General features: G+C 47.3%; 1 protein-coding gene across 2 annotated transcripts in view; it reads left to right on the top strand.

The window, feature by feature from the left end:
- Positions 1-19,645, top strand: part of MTERF4 (mitochondrial transcription termination factor 4) — a 407,863-nt gene that overhangs the window by 265,934 nt on the left and 122,284 nt on the right. For both annotated transcript variants that reach the window (XM_086943980.1, XM_086943979.1), the window contains one exon: positions 3,025-3,538. In XM_086943980.1, coding sequence (XP_086800106.1) covers positions 3,025-3,538 — 514 coding nt within the window. The remainder of the gene's footprint in view (positions 1-3,024; positions 3,539-19,645) is intronic.

The following is a 19,645-nucleotide window of genomic DNA, read 5'->3' as shown; positions in this document are numbered from 1 at the left end:
GGGCGGCGGGCAACAAGGAAGGAAGGCAAAACACGGGGAAAACGAAATTCAGACAAAACAGGCACAAAGATTCGTCAAAAGGGACAGGGATGCAAGGGGCACACGCAGCAGCTGGTGGCCGTGCGGCGCGGGGGTGTCCCACAAATGGGTCACCATGGAGATATACTCCATTGTGGAGATCCCCTCTCTTTCCTGCATTATGTATGATAATCTGGCCAAGCAGTGGGAGGAAAAAGGCATACTGAGGCTGGGAGATATCTATTTTAATGAACAACAGCTGTCATTTTTAGAGATGCGGTGTGAAAAACAACAACTGTGGGATGGCTCTAATCAGCAAGGCTGAGCCAAAGTAACAATGAACAATGAACAAAAGAAATTGCCAGTGCTGATATAAGTGATATTCGTGCAACTAATGACCAAAACAGAACTTGAAAAAATCAAGGACGGGAATAACTATTTAATAGTTTTTTTATTTTAGCAATGTTTAGAAAAAAGAAAGCTTCTCTATTTTTTCATTTACAAAGGGACATATTTACAAAAGGACACATGAAACTTAGGGGAGTGTTTGGAGTTCATCAATCATACAATATTCCAGGCATATCACAGACATTCAAAAAACATTCGCACCACTCGGGGACGGGGATTATGTGAGTCAAAGATAACAACCTTAAAATATGTACACTGTACTACAACAAAAGCAAGATAAACCAAGCAACAGGCCACAGTCTGCGGACACAATTTACAAAAATGAAAAGACAATTGGTTTTTACTGTACAATCCTAACTAGATCTACAAACGAAACTTTTACTACTGGTAGAACTCGGTATTGTACTAGCGACTAAGATAGAACAACTGTAAACTCTTGTCGCTCTCGCAGACACCATGTGGCAAGGGCCTACGCGTTTCGAATCCCGCTGGTTTTCCTGGGATTCTCTTCAGGGCCTTATGTAGTATCTAATAGCAAAAAAGAATAAGACAAAAGGACAAGAATTACAGAGAGAAGTGTTTACTAAATAAAGAGACCACACATCAGCAAACTTGACAGAGTGAAGTTCCATAACTCTGGTGTCTTACCGATGGAAAAGAATCCAACTCAGAGAGAGAGGAAGGGGGGCACAATTCAGTTGTCTTTTATCTATAAATGCAAAGGCATATGTTGGAATTAACCTCCTGATGTATAGAAAAAGGGGAGGTTTAAGAAGAATCTAAAAGCCTACTTGCCTGGTGTCCATGTTATGTAGGCCTTCGTCATAAGAACTGAAGTCGGTGGGAACACAGGATAAAACCGGAGCAAAACACAAGATTTTTTACCTGTTGGGAGAATGAAGCCCTTTAGATTCGACTCCTATTTATTATCTAGTGAAGGGTCAGCGTTAAAACCTTTCTAAAAGAATACTCACACAAGAGGAAGAGAGTATTTTGGCCAAGGGTTTATCATTTGTTCCATCGAAAAGAACCGATTTTGTAAAAATGAAATCTGAGTTCATTGAATTCTGTAGAAAGCTACGACTTACTCTTTTCTTTAGTGGCACATTACAATTAAAATTAACACCAGTAGTAATGATTTGTGCAAAAATTCTATTTTTCTTTTGATTCATTTTATTATCCATACAATTAAAAAAGGTCAAGGTAATAGGTTGAAGACCCAAAAAGATTCTATGGAATTGGAAATGGCATGTTTTAAGGAGAGTATCTTTAGCAAGATGAAGATGACCGAGAGAATTCTCGAAAGCAACTGAAGATGGCAATGGCATTCACTTACTGATAGTTGATTAAAAAAGATTTATAAATGTGTGTGATTATAAATATAGAATTGGACGGGGAGTATTTGTCAAACTTTTTTCTCAATGTGTAATTTTAGGTGAGTAAGTATTTTGAATACTAATAATATTCATGATAAATTCTAGTTGTAACCCATGAATTAATAATATTGCATTTAAAACTAAGTTGCTGTAGCATTTAGAAGTATATTTAGTTATGTGTTTTAGTTGTGACACATTTTCTATTAGGACACTATTTTAATTAAAATGGATGTTTTTTTCTGGTGAATTGTACAAACTGCTCCTGCTCCATCCCCCACCCCCACTTCCCCCCCTCCCCCTTCATCAATGTCCCCATGCATGACTTCTCTCCCTATAGTCTCTGTAGTCTTCACTCACAGAACAATGTGACGTAACTGGTTATTTTCCTTTGAGCTCGTATGTATAATTTTTTAAGGTCCTTCTTCTGTAACTTACTGGTGGGCCTGGTTGAAATAATTGTATATGGGTTATTGTTTGACTAATGTAACATAATGTATTGTGCATCTCCGGACAACAACAGTGTAGACGCTGTTCTATTAACATTATATTTACGTGGCAATTTCTGATTTGTTTAGAAGGTGTTATCATTAGTCAGACTACTGTGAGTTTGCAGCTTTTACTCATTAATTATGTTGAAAATATGTATTAAAAAACCCTGGTTTTGGGGGTGAGCCAGAAGACTTCCTTCCTGTTCCTCCTGGGACTGTCTGATTTGATGGAGATTTTCCTAACCGTCAGGGTCTTAAATGATTGAATATTTTTTTCTAGTCCAGTACAATTGTACTGTTTACTTGGTACTTATAATTATTATGATTTCTGATTATGTACTTCTGTAACTATGTTTTCATGGCATTTGACAAATATTCTGCACTGCTTATTTTGAGATTTTGTAATACGATGCTTTCTCTTTCCCTAATGTAGAATCTAGTGGACCAAGTTATTATTTACTCTGCTAGATTTGTTGGGCCTGATGTTGAGGCGGGTGGTGTCTCTTATCAAAACATGAAGTCTGTGCAGGAGCTGAGCTGTCTGGTAAATTTTGGGGTGGTCAGAATAATGGGGTGTGATTGAATATTGGGTTTCGACACCAACACTAAATGGGGCTAATGGCAAGATATTATTTAGGTGAGTTTTCGACAAAATGAATCAGATATAATTAAAGTACACAATAACTGCAGCAATTTAATATATACAATTTATTAGTGTGTATTTATTTCCACAGGTTCCCCATTGGAGACGACCTTTCTTGGCTGTGTGTCTTGCTGCTAATGGGTATTTAAAGCCAAGTGCTCCACGCACAAGTCTGATCCTACACATGTGCTCTCAACATGATGAATGGCGAACGCTGTGCACTGGCTACCAGTCCAGTATTAACTCTGTATTCACTGTTGATTCTCCTGAAGGCAGAGAATATCCACAGCAGAGAAAAACTATCCAGGAATGTGCCAGTCACTGCCTGTCAGGAAGTGCACAAAACCTAGTTTTGAATAAAGCAGCAGCGTCATTCCTTGACTTGGGGTTTAGTAATGCTCAGGCCATACAGCTGTTGGTTCTGAATCAAGCTGGTGGTGTTGGATTTGAGGAGAGTCTGACTATTGTCTCCGAGTTACTCTTGTTGGGGCTGAACCCTGGCACTATATTAAAAATACTGCAGAATTACCCAGATGTGCAGAGGGTGACCGTGAAGCAACTGAAGGATCGGGCAGAGTATTTAAGGAGGCTCGGACTTGGGGAAGGTACTGTAACATGTGTGCATGGTGAAACTTGGGATAGTTATTTTATATTTATCTTTGACTTTAATAGCATGCATGGCAAATGTTGGTGTTTTCCCAGAAACGACTCCTGGCAAGCTAACGAGCTGTTGTCAGGGGAAGCACATCCTTTTGTCGGCCATGCATTAAAGCAAATTAATTCAATACTTCATTATTTACATTCCCACCTGCTGCTGTCAAGAATACCTCCAGTGACATTTTATTCCTTTGCTTCCTGCTCCTGCCATCCTTTTTGCATTTCCAGACAATCATGCCAGTGAATTTGCATCTAACTTTACCTAGCTCGTAGAAGATCCACCCAGTCTTTCTGGTATTCCAACTAAAACCTTATGACCTTGGTCATTTAATAGAGGAATTCATATTTCCCCACCCATCATGGTATAAAGTTACCTGAAATTTGAGGTACAAGAAATATGTGACCCCCATTTCTTTCAAGGATGTCTTCTGTTCCTTATAGATAGAAGGTGTATTCCCCTGGCAAATGATCTTGGATGGTAGCTTCTTCTGTTAATTTGTGACACTTTTCACACCTTCCCTGCCAATCTGGTACTCTGGGGAGGGAAAACAGTTTTCAAAGCAAAGTAAATCTGAAAGAGACAATTAGTTATAGTTTCCTTACCTTAGTATTAACCCCAGGTGTCAGACTGGATCCATGAATTTTTCATCAGCACTACCTCTGCGCGTCAAAAGGTGGTGTCAGTTGGCTCCACGTTAGTCGTTAGTGTCTGGGTCACCAGGATGACGTCGCTGTAGCTACTTAGACGCCGCCCTCGTGCGATGACGTCAATTCTTTCTATTTCCTCCCCAGCCAGCGCAAATCCGGAGAGAGCGGTACCTCCAGTCACTTTTTGACTGACTTTTTTGCCAACGTTTGTCGGTGCCATTTTTGTGTCTTCGACTCCTGGTACACATCAGGGATACCCGGTTTCAAGACTTGCGGTTCCTGCCGAAAACTGTTGTTGGTGATGGATCTGCACCTCGTGTGCCTGCCGTACTTGGAACACGACCATGACTCCAAGTCGTGTTCCAACTGCCAGACCATGAGCCTGAAGTCTTTGCGGGAGTGGTCCTGAAAGCTTCTCGAGGCCCAGCAGTCGGCTTCACACCGTTCGAGGTCCCCGTCGCGCTTGAGGTGAGGAGCCACCACCACCATTTGTCGTAGAAGTCTTCGCACTCCTCAGCTAAGTCAAAGCACAAGAAGAAGTCGAAGAAGCATCGTCGCTATTCGACTTCTCCCCTTCTGTCAGCTGATGCGACGAGAAATGCGGTTGGTGCCCCTCCTCCCCATGCGGAGCACGACAGGATGACTCCAAGTTTCCCTCCCTTCCCGGGACCCGCAGCAACCCCTGCCCAGTTTCGAAGCTGTTACGAAGCAATGCATGCCATCTTTGGGCAGCCCGACTCCGCTGGTGCGTCTGCGGGCCCTGGTGACTTGGCTGGGGGCCCTAGGTCGTCAACGCAGGCGGCTTAGGCTCCGGCACTGCAGGGTCCCCTTGCATCCAGGCCTGGATCAGCGCCGGTTGACCTGATGACACCTCCCCCGGTGCCGATTCCACAAGCACCACGTCTGCAGCCGACGCAAGTTGTGTCCTCAGCCGGCAGTAACCCCGGCCTCCACCCCGACATGGACACCGGGCCGGACCGACGTCGACCGACACCGGATCTGGCGTCAAAGGTTATTTTTGTGCCCCTGTTCCACCCTGGTTCTTTTCAGCCAGATTGGCAACCAGAGGAGGGTGAGGAGGACTGGCAGGGGTCTGGAGACCCTTTGACTGACCAGTTTGAATATGATCCAGACTGGTGAGAGGAGTTGGGGATACCAGTGGCCTGGATACTTCTCCAGACCGTGGCATTTTGTCTCCTCCTACCGTGGCTACGGAGGAGGAAGCTTCTTAGTATTGGGTAGGACAGCAGAGGCTCTCAACCTAAAGCTACCTACAGTGGTGGACAGTACTAACCTCCTGACAGAGGTGCTCCAACCGGCAGCGAGCTCTTCGCAGCCCATGCTGCCGTTTAATGAAGCCCTCACTGACATGCTTTTGGGCACCTAGTCCAGGGCCAACACGGGGGCTCCTGCGGATAGGATGATCGACTGATGCCCCAGTCGGGCTCTGGGCGACCCCTCTTTCCTCTGCCAACACCCTTCAACTGAGAGCTTTGGTGGTCCAAGCCTCGACGTTCAAAGGCGCATTCCCTACCGCTCCACCTTATAGAGAATCCAAAAAGCTGGACCATCTTGGGAAGAAGATGTTTTCTTCCTCGAGCTTGGGACTGCGGTCGGTAAACACCACATGTCTGTTGGGTCGTTACACCCACTCGGTGTGGGATACGGTGGCACAGGTGCTGACACACTGCCCGGAGGAGGCTCGGGCCATACTCTCCCGTGCAGTTGCCTTGGGGAGAGATGCAGCCAGGTTTACCATTCGCTGTGTGCTGGACACCACTGACTTAATAGGCAGGACGATTTCAACTTTGGTAGCCCTTCGACGCTACACCTAGCTGAGGTTGACCGTTTTTTCAGGAGATGTCCGAGCTACCCTTAGGGACATGCCCTTTGATGGCATCACCTGGTCGGCGACAAGGCAGACAATGCGCTAGAGCTCTTCAAGGACTCTCAGGCTACAGCTTAGTCCTTGGGCCTCTCCACAACCCACCCTGTGCGGTCTGCTTTTTACCCCTTTCGTGGCTACGAAAGGGGTCCCCCACCACGTTCAGCCCAGAGCCACAGACCGGTGCAAGCTGTTAAGTCTTGCACGGCCTGAAACGTGGGACCCACCGCCGTGGGTCTGGTGACCAGTGAACGGGCCAGTCCACCACCTCCCCCTCTGCAGCAGCCTCCAAACCCTCCTAGTCCGACCTTTCAGGGCCACCAATCACCAGTGGGTAGCAGGGTTCGCCATCATCTCCCTCACTGACGAACCATCATGTTGGACAGGTGGGTTTTGCAGATAGTCCAAAGGGGCTACTCCCTCCCCTTTGAGACTGCCCCTCCATCCATACCACCTCGGCAACATCGCATTTAGGAGGATCATCAGGCCCTTCTCCATCAGGGAGTTTCGTTTCTCTTGGCCAAGGGAGCCATCGAGTGAGCTCCTGCCCCAGAAGTAGGTTGTGGTTGCTATTCCCATTACTTTCTGGTGCCCAAGAAGGACAAAGTCCTGCGTCCTATCTTGGATCTCAGGAAAGTCAACCACTTCCTCCGCAAGGAGAAGTTCAAAATGTCCTGTCTGCCCCTGACCCTGAAGACTGGATGCTAGCGTTGGACTTGCAGGATGCTTATTTTCACATCTCCATCCTGCCGGCCTCCCGGCGTTACATGAGGTTCACGGTAGGCCACAAGCACTTTCAGTTTAACGTGCTCCTCTTTTGCCTAACCAGCACCCCTCAGGTGTTCACAAAAGTGATGGCGGTAGTCGCAGCTCATCTGCGCAGATCAGGGGTTCTAGTCTTCCCCTATGTAAACGACTGGCTGTTGAAGGTGGGCTTGCCCCAGGCAGTCGTCTTCCACCTCCAGACTACAGCTGACCTCCTGCATTCGCTGGGGTTAACCATCAACGTGCTGAAGTCACACCTGATTCCCTCTTAGAAGCTCCTTTTCATCGGAGCGCTTCTGGACAGAACGCAATTTCGGGTTTATGCGCAGCGAGTCTGGGATATTCAGGCTATGATTCCGATCTTTCAGCCGTTATCCCGGTTTTTGGTCAGAATGACCCTAAGGCTTCTGGGCCTCATGGCCTCCTGCATCCTGCCAGTAGATCATGCAAGGTAGCATATGCGGGCTCTGTAGTGGGACCTGACGCTCCATTGGGCACAGCATCAGGGGAATCTGTCCGATTGCGTTCAGATCTCGGAGGGCGCTGCACGTCAATTGCAGTGGTGGCTAACGAACCAGGACTGGGTCAATGGCAGATCCCTCTCCCTTCCCCAACCGGAGTACACGGTGGTGACGGATGCATCACTCCTAGGGTGGGGTGGCCACATGGGAGAGGCGGAGATTAGAGGCCTTTGGTCTCCGGCGGAGTCTGTGCTGCATATGAACCTGCTGGAGCTCTGGGCCATTCATCTTGCACTCAAGGTATTCCTTCCCTCTGTCTGGGGAAGAGTAGTGAAGGTGCTCACGGACAACAAAACCGCCATGTGGTACTGCAACAAACAGGGCACAGTGGGGTCATAGACCCTATGTCAAGAGGCCCTCTGTCTCTGGACATGGCTGAAACATCAGGGCCTATCCTTGGTGGTTCAACACCTGGCAGGTTCACTGAACGCCAGGGCAGACTAGCTGAGCCGTAGGTGCATGATGGATCACGAATGGCGTCTTCACTGGCGCAGGTCTCTTTCAGCAGTAGGGATAGCCTTGGTTAGATCTATTCGCCACCGAAGTGAATGCGCAATGTCTGCAATTCTGCACTATGGAATTTCCAAGGCGGAACTCGCCAGGCGACGCTTTTCGCCGTGACTGGAGTATTGTTCTTCTATACGCCTTTCCGCCTATACCACTTCTGCCCAGAGTGCTGAAGATCAAGCGCGAACACCCCCAAGTTATCCTTGGGTCTCAGGATTGTGCTAGAAGAGTCTGGTATTCCAAGCTATTGCACCTGGCCATCAATCTTCTAATTAAACTGCTTCTTCTGGAGGATCTTCTGTCACAGCAGCAGGGGACAGTCCTTCACCCAAACCTGTCCAGCCTTCACCTCCTTACGTGGAGATTGAGCGGCAACAGTTGACAGCCTTTGACCTTCCTCCCGAAGTCAGTGATGTTTCTAGGCAGCCAGGCCGTCCCTCCTCTAAGACAGTATACGCCTACAAATGGAACAAATTTGTGGCATGGTGCACAGCAAAAGCTGTGTATCTCCTTTCTGCCCCTCTTTCTGAGGTTCTCTTGTTCCCCCTGTCTTTTGGCCCAACAGGGCTCTGCTCTGGGCACTCTGAAGGGCTACCTCTCAGCCATTTCAGCCTTTCTTAGGCTTCCTGATCAGCCAGTCCCCTGTTGTAAATCGCTTCCTTAAGGGCATTACTCATCTTTTTCCTCCTGTTCCCTTCATAATGCCTCAGCTGGACTTGAACTTTGCTCTTTACTCCCTTATGTGCGCTCCCTGTGAACCTCTTCATAACTGTCCTCTCAGACTTCTTACTCTAAAGTCTGCTTTTCTAGTTGCCATCACCTATGCTCACTGGGTGAGTGAGCTACAAGCCCTTTCTTCAAAACCTCCTTTTCTGGCTGTTCATTCTTCATCTGGCCAAGGTTGTCCTGAGAACCAGCCCTTCTTTTCTTCGCAAGGTGGTTACTTCTTTCCACATTGGTCAGACCATCACTTTGCCCACCTTCTTTCCGCCTTTGCATCCTTCTAAGGAGGAAGAAAGGCTCCACCGTCTGGATCCAAAACGTGCGCTTTTATTTTATTTGGATTACACTAAGCAATTCCGGGTGGATGACCTGCTTGTTGTGGGCTACGTGGGTGCCAAAATGATCGGGTTCTGCGCAAACAGACCTTCTCTAGGTGGATCGTTTTGTGCATTAAAGCTTGCTACTCTTTGGCAAAGAAGGAATCTCCAGTGGGACTGCACGCCCATTCCACCAGGGCGACGGGCCCTACCACTACCTGGGACGGGGAGTCCCTCTCAATTACGTCTGTCCGCCAGCTATGTGGGCAGCTCTGCACATGTTCACAAAACACTACTGCCTGGACAGCCAAGTCCGGAGAGACAGCTTCTTTGGCCGTTCTGATCTCCAGGACTTTCTGGTGTGAACTTGGTTTGCAGACCCACCTCTGGGGTTGGTATTGCTGGGGTATCTATTCTAAGGTAAGGAATCTACAACTAATTTTCTCTTTCAGAGGCACTTGTTACTTACCTTTGGAAACAATATATCTGTACGAGACATAGGTTAGTTATAGATTCCTTACCGCCCAATCCATCATCCCCGTTCTGCGAACCGACTTCTAGGTCAGGGAATCCCTTTTTGGGCTGTAGTTTTGTGCACCAGTGGTCTGTGTCTTGCATGGCTCCGCGCTTCTGGTGTGGAATGTCGTGTAAAAGAACTGACGTCAGCGCGTGAGGGCGACGTCTAAGTAAGTAGCTACCACAACGTCAACCCAGCGATCACGATTACGACGACAAACCCGTAGCCGACCTACCCCACCTTTCGACGCGCAGGGGTACTGCTGACAAAAATAATTTCAGATCCAGTCTGACGCCTGGGGGTAATTCTAAGGTAAGGAATCTATAACTAATCTACGTCTCTTACCGAAGGTAAGTCACTTGTTGTTCGAGGCATGTGGGCTGCTGAATTCATATCTGTGCGTAGATCACCGCCTAGTGTTGGGTCCGGATGATTGCACTTTGTTGTCCTGGAAGAGTTTTCAAAGTATCACGAGATAGGTGACTCCTCCCCTGGACTACAGTGCGCATAGGCATCCTCTCCATGCTCAGATTGTTTTTTTCTGCCATTGGGTTCGGATGCAAACTCCTATACTCCAACTCTGAATCAAAAACAAAACTTTCTAAAGGCCAAAAGGCCTTCGACTTCGACGGTATTGTTCTCGTTCGGTACCTCTCTACTCGATACAAACTTCCATCTCGAATAGGTCGTCGACGCGGGCCTCTGGGCCTTTACGACGCCACGTGAGCCGACCGTCGATGGAAAGAAGCCCTTTTAAAAGGTGCCCACAATGCCACTCCAAGTTCCCCCATACTGATAAACACTCAGTATGCAACAAGTGCCTTTCCCCAGACCATAGGGAAGAAACCTGCCCGGCCTGCGTCCAGTTTCGGTCGAAAATCATACGGATCCGACGGGCCGCAAGGCAAGAAATGCAGCGACAGGCACCGGAACCGGACAACATCTTCGATGATAACCAGGACCTACCGGACGCTCGAGACTCGGACCTAGAGATCGTCACAGTCGAGGACTACTCCGACTCGGACGACGAGATCCCGTCTGGCCAAATCGTGTGTACACTACCCCCGACACCAATTGACCCGTCACCAAAGGCTCCGGTCGAGGCATCGCCAACAGGCCTTAGCCAAGATCATAAAAAACTTTCGACAGCCCCGCCTTCCGGCTCGGAACCGAAACCTTCAGAAACCCCAGGGCCTAGTACCATTGCCCCGAAGAAGGTTCCAGAGCCAAAAAAGGTCACCGACCCGAAGGGCGTCGATCCAAAAAAGGCCGCACAGCCAAAGAGCGTCGAGCCAAAGAAGACTGTCGACCCCACAAAGGCTGTTCAGCCTAAAGCAGTCGACCCCCAAAAATCGGTCGATCAGAACAAGGGCACGCAGCCGAAGGGCGCCGAACCGAAGAAGGTCGCCGACCCGCACAAGCCTGCTGTTCCGAAAACCGTCGACCCGGCATCCGGTGCCGTACCGAAACCATCGAAGCCGGACAAACCTGTTGACCCAAAGAAAACGGCTCCAAAGACACCGGTAGATCCAAAAAAGACCATTGAACCGGTGAAAGACACTCATCCAAAGAAGCCTACGGAGCACAAAAAACGTGTCGACCCGAAAGCTCCGGTCGACCCAAAACCACTTGTCGACCCGAAATCAGGCCCCGAGCCAAAAAAGACCAGCAAAACACCAAAAGTCGTCGAAAAACCAAGTGTTGTCGACCAATAAAAAGTCCAACACTAAACCCAGGACTGTAGAGGAAGAGCTTTCCACCCAGATCCATCGGACGACCAAGCTAAAATTTACATTAACCCAGACACTGGTAAAGTTACCATCCTGCATAGGAAAAAGAGACCTTTGGACTTTGAAACTCATTCACCTATTCCACTGAAGAAAAAGGACTCTGGCACTTCTCCCTCAAGATCTTTCATTCCTTTTCAACCTAATATGCCTTCCACACCCTTTGCACCTACCTCACCTTCTCACCACGGGGACGATGAGGGGGACACAGGGTATAAACCACAGCATCTATATGATTTTCCTCAAGATCCTAACCAAGAGGAACTTTGGGATGAGCCAAGAGACCCTTATGACAGCCATCCCATCCCTAATGTGTCCACTTATCTTACTAAGCCATCACCCACCGATGAAACAGTAGTCTTTAACCAACTCATAGACAGGGCAGCACAATTCCACACCGTGGACATGCACAGTGACCCCGTGGAAGAAGACTTCCTCTTTGACACATTCACTACTGCAGAGAAAAGTGTCAAAATACTTCCCATGTTGAAGGGAGTTCTAAAACACGCACATGACATATTCAAGGATAAGGCCAGGGCACGGATAATCAATCCCAGAATAGAAAAAAAGTATAGACCGGCTCCTACAGACCCTACTTACATCAAGGGCCAGTTGCCACTAGACTTACTAGTGGTTGCTAACGCACATAAAAGAGCCAACTCTCAGACAACAGGAGAAGCACCTCCCCCTGATAAGGAGTCAAAAATTCTAGAGGCATCAGGCAAAAGGGTAGCGGCACAAGCATCCAACTCTTGGAGAATTGCTAACACACAAGTCCTACTGGCTTGGTACGATAGGGCGCACTATGATCAGCTCAAAAGCCTTATGCAACATTTGCCCGAGCCTTTTAAAGCACAAGCAAATGATCTCATTCAGGAGGGAAAATTCATATCAAATGCCTCCATTAAATGTGCACTGGACGCTGCAGACACCGCCGCTAGGTCCATTAATACTAGTGTCCTCCGTCGCAGACACGCATGGCTGCGGGTTTCAGGTTTTAAGAATGAGGTGCAGTCCACCATTCTAAACCAACCCGTCAATCCAGATTTTTTATTTGGTCCTGCGGTAGACACCGTCTTGGACAAAATGAAAAAGGACACAGAAACCGCAAAATCCATGGGTGCACTGCAATTTCTGCAACATAGTGGCTCCTTTTGACGCTCCTCATACAGAGCGAATACACAAGGAAATACTTCACAAACATCTGCCTCATACAAAAGCAACACACAAGGTTCCTTTGTAAAGAACACCACCAGAGGTGGTTACAGATGTAACAGTAATAATAGAAGAGGGCGGGGAGGCAATAACACCAGGACATCCGCCACCACAAAACAGTGACTTCATTACGCTGCCTCCAGACCACGTAACACCAGTCGGAGTCAGACTACAACAGTTCCTACCTGTCTGGCACGCAATTACCACAAACAGGTGGGTGAGAGAAATTTTCCAGTCTGGTTATTGCCTAGAACTGACTTCTACGCCACCAAACATACCACCCAGATATCGTCCTATGTCCATAGAACACATCACCCTACTACAACAAGAGGTGAAAAGCATGTTGGAAAAGGGGGCCATAGAGCATGTCCCTTTCCACCAACAAGGGAAAGGAGTATACTCCCTATACTTCCTTATTCCAAAAAAGGACGGTTCTCTCAGACCAATATTGGACCTCAGGCCCCCAAATCAATACATGCTATCGGAGCACTTCCATATGATTACACTACAACAAGTGCTCCCGTTGCTACAGCAAGGAGACTTCCAAGCAACACTGGACCTTAAGGATGCGTACTTCCACATACTCATCCATCCAGCCCACAGAAAATACCTCAGGTTCACAATAGAAGGGCAACACTACCAATTCAAGGTTTTGCCCTTCGGGGTTACCACGGCTCCAAGAGTGTTTACAAAATGCTTAGCGACAGTGGCGTCGCATCTCAGGAGGCAACACGTCCATGTGTACCCCTATCTGGACGATTAGCTAATACAAGCAAAATCGTACCAACAGTGTGCAGCACACACGTCCCAAACAATCCAGTTGCTACACAGCCTAGGCTTTTCAATCAACTACACAAAATCGCATCTGGAACTTCCCACATACAGCAATACCTGGGAGAGACTATAAACACGTCAGTGGCAAAGGCGTACCCAAACACAGCAAGGATAGCCAGCATGCTGATACTCATCCGCAAATTCCTGCCACAGCACTGCCTGCCAGCCCAAGTTTTCATGCAGCTCATAGGCATGATGGCCTCCTGCATATTCAAGTCAAACAAGTCTTTATTCAATATTTCATCATAAGACATGCTACACAACATACAACATAACCAGTAATATATCAAAATTACAGATAAAATATACAGCTAAAAGTTGTGAAGTATGTTAAGACAATATATTAATATACAATTAAGAACAAGATAAGAATAGTATTAAATCACTGACGTCAGACTTCATTTACATGATAAAAATCCAGTTAAAAAACAGTTTAAAAAAGGCAGTAACATTCAGTGGTACAGAAAACTGCTGTTCCAGTTTACAGTTTACGCAGCAGTAGAAAGAGACTTGATCAGCCTTGCCCGTAAGATCCATGCCCAGCCCAGGAATTTCGCCACTCCAATTACAACCAGTGATGATGTATCTGTTTTTAAAATTCTACTGGCTGTTTTTGCTACATACTGGGCGTAACCACTTTTGTCTTGGTACATTATACAAAGGGCAGACAAATAGGAGATGGTCAACTGTTTCACCCAACCCTAGACACAGTGGGCAGTCCGCTGGTCCACCGTGGATGGCTCCATGACTTGGTTAGGCCCCTAAGCGGAAGAGACCCTACTCTAAATTGATGAAATAGTTTACGGTCCATAGGCCTAGTAATGACATCCCAGTAATTTTCCAGCTGACTGGCATCCTTCACTAACACAAAGGATGCCGTAAGTGAACCATCTACCATTAAAGAATGCCTTTTGCAAAAAGTCCACTCCAAATACATGCTTCTCAACACCTTTTTCGTAGGAAAAATAGCTGTATCCGGATTAGACCACAATTCCCCCAGCCCCATGTCATATAGGTAGGATCTTAGGTCTCTCAACCAACCTATCTTGTGGGAACCCTGGAGGTCCTTGACTTCAAGACACGCTTTCGCATAAAGCGAAAGCTCTGGCGTAATCCACAGGCGCCGCCAGAACGCAATGGGTCTGTATCTTGCTATATCCTCCACTGGTTGACAACCTAGATCATAAAGGAGGGGTATACGTGGTGTGGATTGCGGTAGTCGTACTGCCGCCCTAAGGAATTTGTTTTGGGCCACTTTTAAGGCATCTAATTTACTAAAACCCCATAACTCTGCACCGTACAGTACTGTGGGTAAGATTTTTAAACCATAAATTTTCATAAGAGGAGACATAGGCCTTGTATAGGAGCTTTTGTGTTCTTTAAGTAAAGCTCCACCAATTTGAGCATGTTTTACAGCTAAAAGATCAAGCTGCGGGGCCCAGCTGAGATTCTCACTGAAGGTTACGCCGAGGTAGGTAAATAGAGAGGTCTGTTCAAAGGTGGTTCCGCCCATTTTTACCCTGGCTCTGGCAGATTTCTTCCCACGTAAAACCATGAACTTAGTTTTGGATACATTTACCTCTAACTCATGCTCGAGACAAAACAATTCAAACCTGGACAGAGCCGACTGGCGTTTTCGATATTGACAGCGTACCGTCCGCGAACATGAGGAGTGGTATCTTTATCCCTGCCAGGGTTGGGGCGTCTGTAGGGTAATTAGAAAAGTAATTTATGACCCCGTTAATAAATAACGAAAAGAGGGTAGGGGCCAATACACACCCTTGTCTTACACATTTTGCCACTGCAAATCTCTGTCACCTCTCCAGGTTTGCCCCAGCGTACTTGTGCGAATGTTTGAGTATGGAGATTCACCAGGAGCCTCACCAATTCAGTTGGCATACCCAAGTTCAGTAAGCATTCCCACAGCTTTGCCCTCGGAACAAGGTCAAAAGCGGACCTAAGATCAACAAAGGCCGCATATAGTTTGCCCCCTCCAAGAAAAACTGACTTCCAGCAAAGCAACACAAACCGGAATGCTTGGTCAATTGTGCCCACATGACTGCGGAAACCCGCCTGCAATGGTGTCAAAATGTCAAATTCGGTGATCCGTGACTGGATGCGTCCCAAGACTAGACGGGCAGTTATTTTTTGCACCGCGTCTATTAGGCTGATCGGCCGATAATTGGATGGTACAGTATGGTCACCCTTCTTATAAATCGGTAAAATTTCAGCCCTGTACCAAGAATCGGGGACCTTCGCACCAGATGCTAGGGCATTAGCCAGGATAGTAATATAAGGCACCCAAAGTTCCTGCTCCTGCAGAAACAGGTCAGCAGGAACACAGTCGGGACCTGGAGTTTTCCCACTTGGAATTGATTTCAAAATATACTTAACCTCAGAGTGGGTAAAAATAAGCGGCTCGTCAGAATTTAGGGGGGGCAAAATTGCCACAGCGTCATTATTCACCCTGAACTGATTTTCAAAAAAGTGTAACCATTGCTGTTGGTCCACAAAAGAGGAGCTTGGTCGATCATCTTGGCATTTACCCCATTTAAGAAGGTGCCAGAACTGTTGCATATTTCTACCATCACATGCCTCAGTCAGCGCCTTCCAGCGTTCCTCATCCCATTTTATTTTAGCATTTTTCTGTGCTTCTTTATAAGCAGCTCTACAGATACGGATTTGACCATGAGCTTTAGATTTAATTGCTAAGAGCAATTCTCCTTGGGACTGCCTACACTTATCATCATACCAAGTAACCAATCTTGGTTTACTTTTACTGCCCCGTTTGGATATGCTCTTAGTAAATATCTTTTTAAGCCCCTGGAATAGTTCGCTGTGGACAATTGGGATTTTAGCATTAATCGTGTCCTGTGACCCGCAATTATGTAATACTTCTAGTGTTTGAGAAACTAGGAGTCTTATCTCTGTTCTGGCTGCTTCATCAACAGCGACCTTAGGCCACCTGACCATTCTCATATCATATTTTAAGCATACCTGGGCTTGGACAGCATTCGAGTCATCACACAGGACCCCCTGGAAACTATGATCCAGTAGGGACAACACTAGTGGGTCGTGATCACTTTCAGGTCTTGGCCACAACTTCCATATCAACAACGACAGACCACAGCTTCACGTCAATCAAGATGTAATCAATACGACTACTGTGTCTGCCGTTGTTGAAGGTATGCCTGCCCATCCTGTCAGATTTCACCCTACCATTTGCAGCCCTTAATCCTAGATTTAGGCACATTCCTTTAATATACATAGCCGATTGTGACCACTTTTTTATGGGTACCAATTCCAACTGGGGGATTCCCCACGACATATCTTCAACCTCGGTAAGTAAGCTGTCCTCATCACCCATTGGCTCAAAACAAGTGTTGGAATCTCCCACCACAATCTTATGCCCCACATCTGGTACTTTAGAGAGAAAGTCATCCAAAAGTGTACAAGTTGGGGAGACTTTCCCACCCTGGACACCCCTGGCATAGATGTTAACAAGCAGGATGTTAAGACCCTTGGAAGACTGGATCCTAATAATTAGTACATCTGGGCTGTCTATTGTAACTTCCTCAACCGTTACGCCTTGAGATTGGCGAACCCATGTTGTCAGGCCGCCTACAGGGCGCCCTCTATGGCCTTTTGATGCTGGCTTATAGAAATTTTGTAAGCCGACACGAAATACAGGTGCTTCCACCCAGGTTTCCTGAAAGGACCAGACATTATCTTTGTCTATAAATTCCTCCCACTCTGGTAAAGACAATCTAGGCTCAAGCCCCGCTACATTCCAGCCTGCAACCTTGGTATATAACAAAGCAGGAGAGTGTTCACTTGTAGTTATAGTCGGGCTCGGTAAGTTAACCAATGGAACCGGGCATATGTTAGCTACAGGGGGACACAGGTTAGAATCAACACTAGACCCCAGGCTAGATACGGGTGATAAGGTCGCTAGAGCTTTCACAACTATTATATTACCCCTAACAGCCCCTGGGATAAATGAATCACTAACAACACTAAGTCAATCGTTTTCATCAAGTGGGGACAGTGAAGCATATCTGCCATAAGTAATCAACGGTTGGATATTAAGCAAACTTGCAGGGCCCGGGGGTGGTAATCTATTAGCCCTAGTGCTCACATGTGGTGTAGATAGTACTTTAGGGTAAAAGTCAACAAGTTCCCATGTTACAATGCAACCATCTCCCATTTGTGGTTGCCAGCTTCTCAGGAATGGGATCACCCTAGTACTCTTGAAATTAACAATGATCAAGTCTCCCGGTATGTCTTTGGTCGTGTGTCCAAGCCACCCAACCCTTCTAACATTTAAAATACGCCCATCGATATTGGGGGGGAGAGGTCTGTTTTTACTAAGCCAAAAGGCAACTTTGTTCTTTAGTTCTTGTGGCCTCTCTATTTTCCCCATGGGTTAGCTCAGGAACGCCCGAGAGGACGCATACATAGGGGGCAGCCTCAGCCTGCAAGTCAATTCTGGTATTAGATCTGTTACTTTGCCCATTATCACGAGTTTCTAACTTATTAGGGATATTGAGCGTGGTCTTTACGGGAGTAGTATTTGGTAAAGGAGTTACTCCCTTATGATTGTTTGATTCTTGCACCTTTGGGCATGAGGGTCTAGTAGCCATGGGTTGGCTTAAATTGGGATGTTTAGCAACATTAGTTGTAGGCAAACTAGGTGATGTGTGGACATCAATACAACTATTTTGGACCAGTTGCTTGATGTCCGCGTTGTTGGCGTCAGTTATGTCCCTGATTTGTCCCACTCCCCAATGTTCCTAGTGACAGTAGTAGATCCATTAAGCTCATTAACCTCCTGTGTTGGTGACTTTTGTGTTGAATCAGAAGGGCCTACTGTTGTACACACAGTGGGTAGATTTTCTAAAGATAACCCCTGTTCAGCTCGTGTTATTTCCCGTTCTAAGGCAGAGGAAGCCCGGGTTAAATAATGATCAATTGTCCCCTTGAGAGTCATAGTTTTGGAAATAACATTTTTGGGGACCCCCTTAGCTGGCATGTTAACAACAGTGGCGGACAATGAACTGGGATAGTTAGACCAGATATTAACAAGTAACAAGCACCCTTCGGCAGTGATAACAGCGATAACTGTTCAAAAGACCCTCTTAGTAATGCATAGTTCAATGGATTGGATGAATTTTTGCTGCCTTGCTTCATACTGCTTAAAAACGGCTGAATCGCCTTGCCTGCTGTCTGCCTGTGTGTCGCCCAGCTTGATTAGCAATTGAAATTTGAAATTACCGCTGTTTTCACTGTGTTTAGCGCGTTTTCCTCCAGCGCTTCATACTGCTTAAAAACTGCTGAATTCGCTTTGCCTGCTGTCTGCCTGTGTGTCGCCCAGCTTGATTAGCAATTGAAATTAGAAATTACCGCTGTTTTCACTGTGTTTAGCGCGTTTTCCTCCAGCGCTTCATACTGCTTAAAAACTGCTGAATTCGCTTTGCCTGCTGTCTGCCTGTGTGTCGCCCAGCTTGATTAGCAATTGAAATTAGAAATTACCGCTGTTTTCACTGTGTTTAGCGCGTTTTCCTCCAGCGCTCGGTTGTGCTCCCCCCCGCCTCCATTTTGTTTGTTATTGTAGCCCTCGTGAGCCCGACCCGCCTCCCAGCTGAAGCGCCCTCCCACTGACCGTAAACAGCTCTCCCCTCCTGAAATCGGCGTGACTCGCTCCTCTCCCTCGAGCAGGGTGGTCGCTCCCAGTGTCCCCTGGAGACTTATGGTATCGCTTTTTGCTGCCTTGCTTCATACTGCTTAAAAACGGCTGAATCGCCTTGCCTGCTGTCTGCCTGTGTGTCGCCCAGCTTGATTAGCAATTGAAATTTGAAATTACCGCTGTTTTCACTGTGTTTAGCGCGTTTTCCTCCAGCGCTCGGCTGTGCTCCCCCCCGCCTCCATTTTGTTTGTTATTGTAGCCCTCGTGAGCCCGACCCGCCTCCCAGCTGAAGCGCCCTCGCCCCTCCCCCTCCACCATCCATTTATGGTCAATGGTCCCACGCGCAGCGTCCACGCGCTACGGACACGCCGAAGGTGCGCCAAAGGTAAGCCCGTCTACGCCCGTCCGCGCCTGGACCGCGCCCAGCGCCAGACCCCCTGCCCCTCGCTCTACCCAGCCCCCCCGCGTTACCTACGATGCTGACACCCTCCTAGCCCTTAATCCAGGTCGAGCCCCCAACTGCGTCCTAGCCGCCCCCGGACGCACCCATGGACCGTTCTCTTGCTACTCCTGCAAATTCATCGGCACTGACCACATCTCCGCTACGACCACACCACAGATTCCCGACCCCAACCACCTACAATGCATCC

The sequence above is a fragment of the Lissotriton vulgaris genome, chromosome 11 (genome assembly GCF_964263255.1).
Source record: "Lissotriton vulgaris chromosome 11, aLisVul1.2, whole genome shotgun sequence".
Classification (NCBI taxonomy): domain Eukaryota; kingdom Metazoa; phylum Chordata; class Amphibia; order Caudata; family Salamandridae; genus Lissotriton; species Lissotriton vulgaris.
Note: the sequence above shows the minus strand (reverse complement) of the source record. Positions and strands in the feature narration are given on the sequence as shown.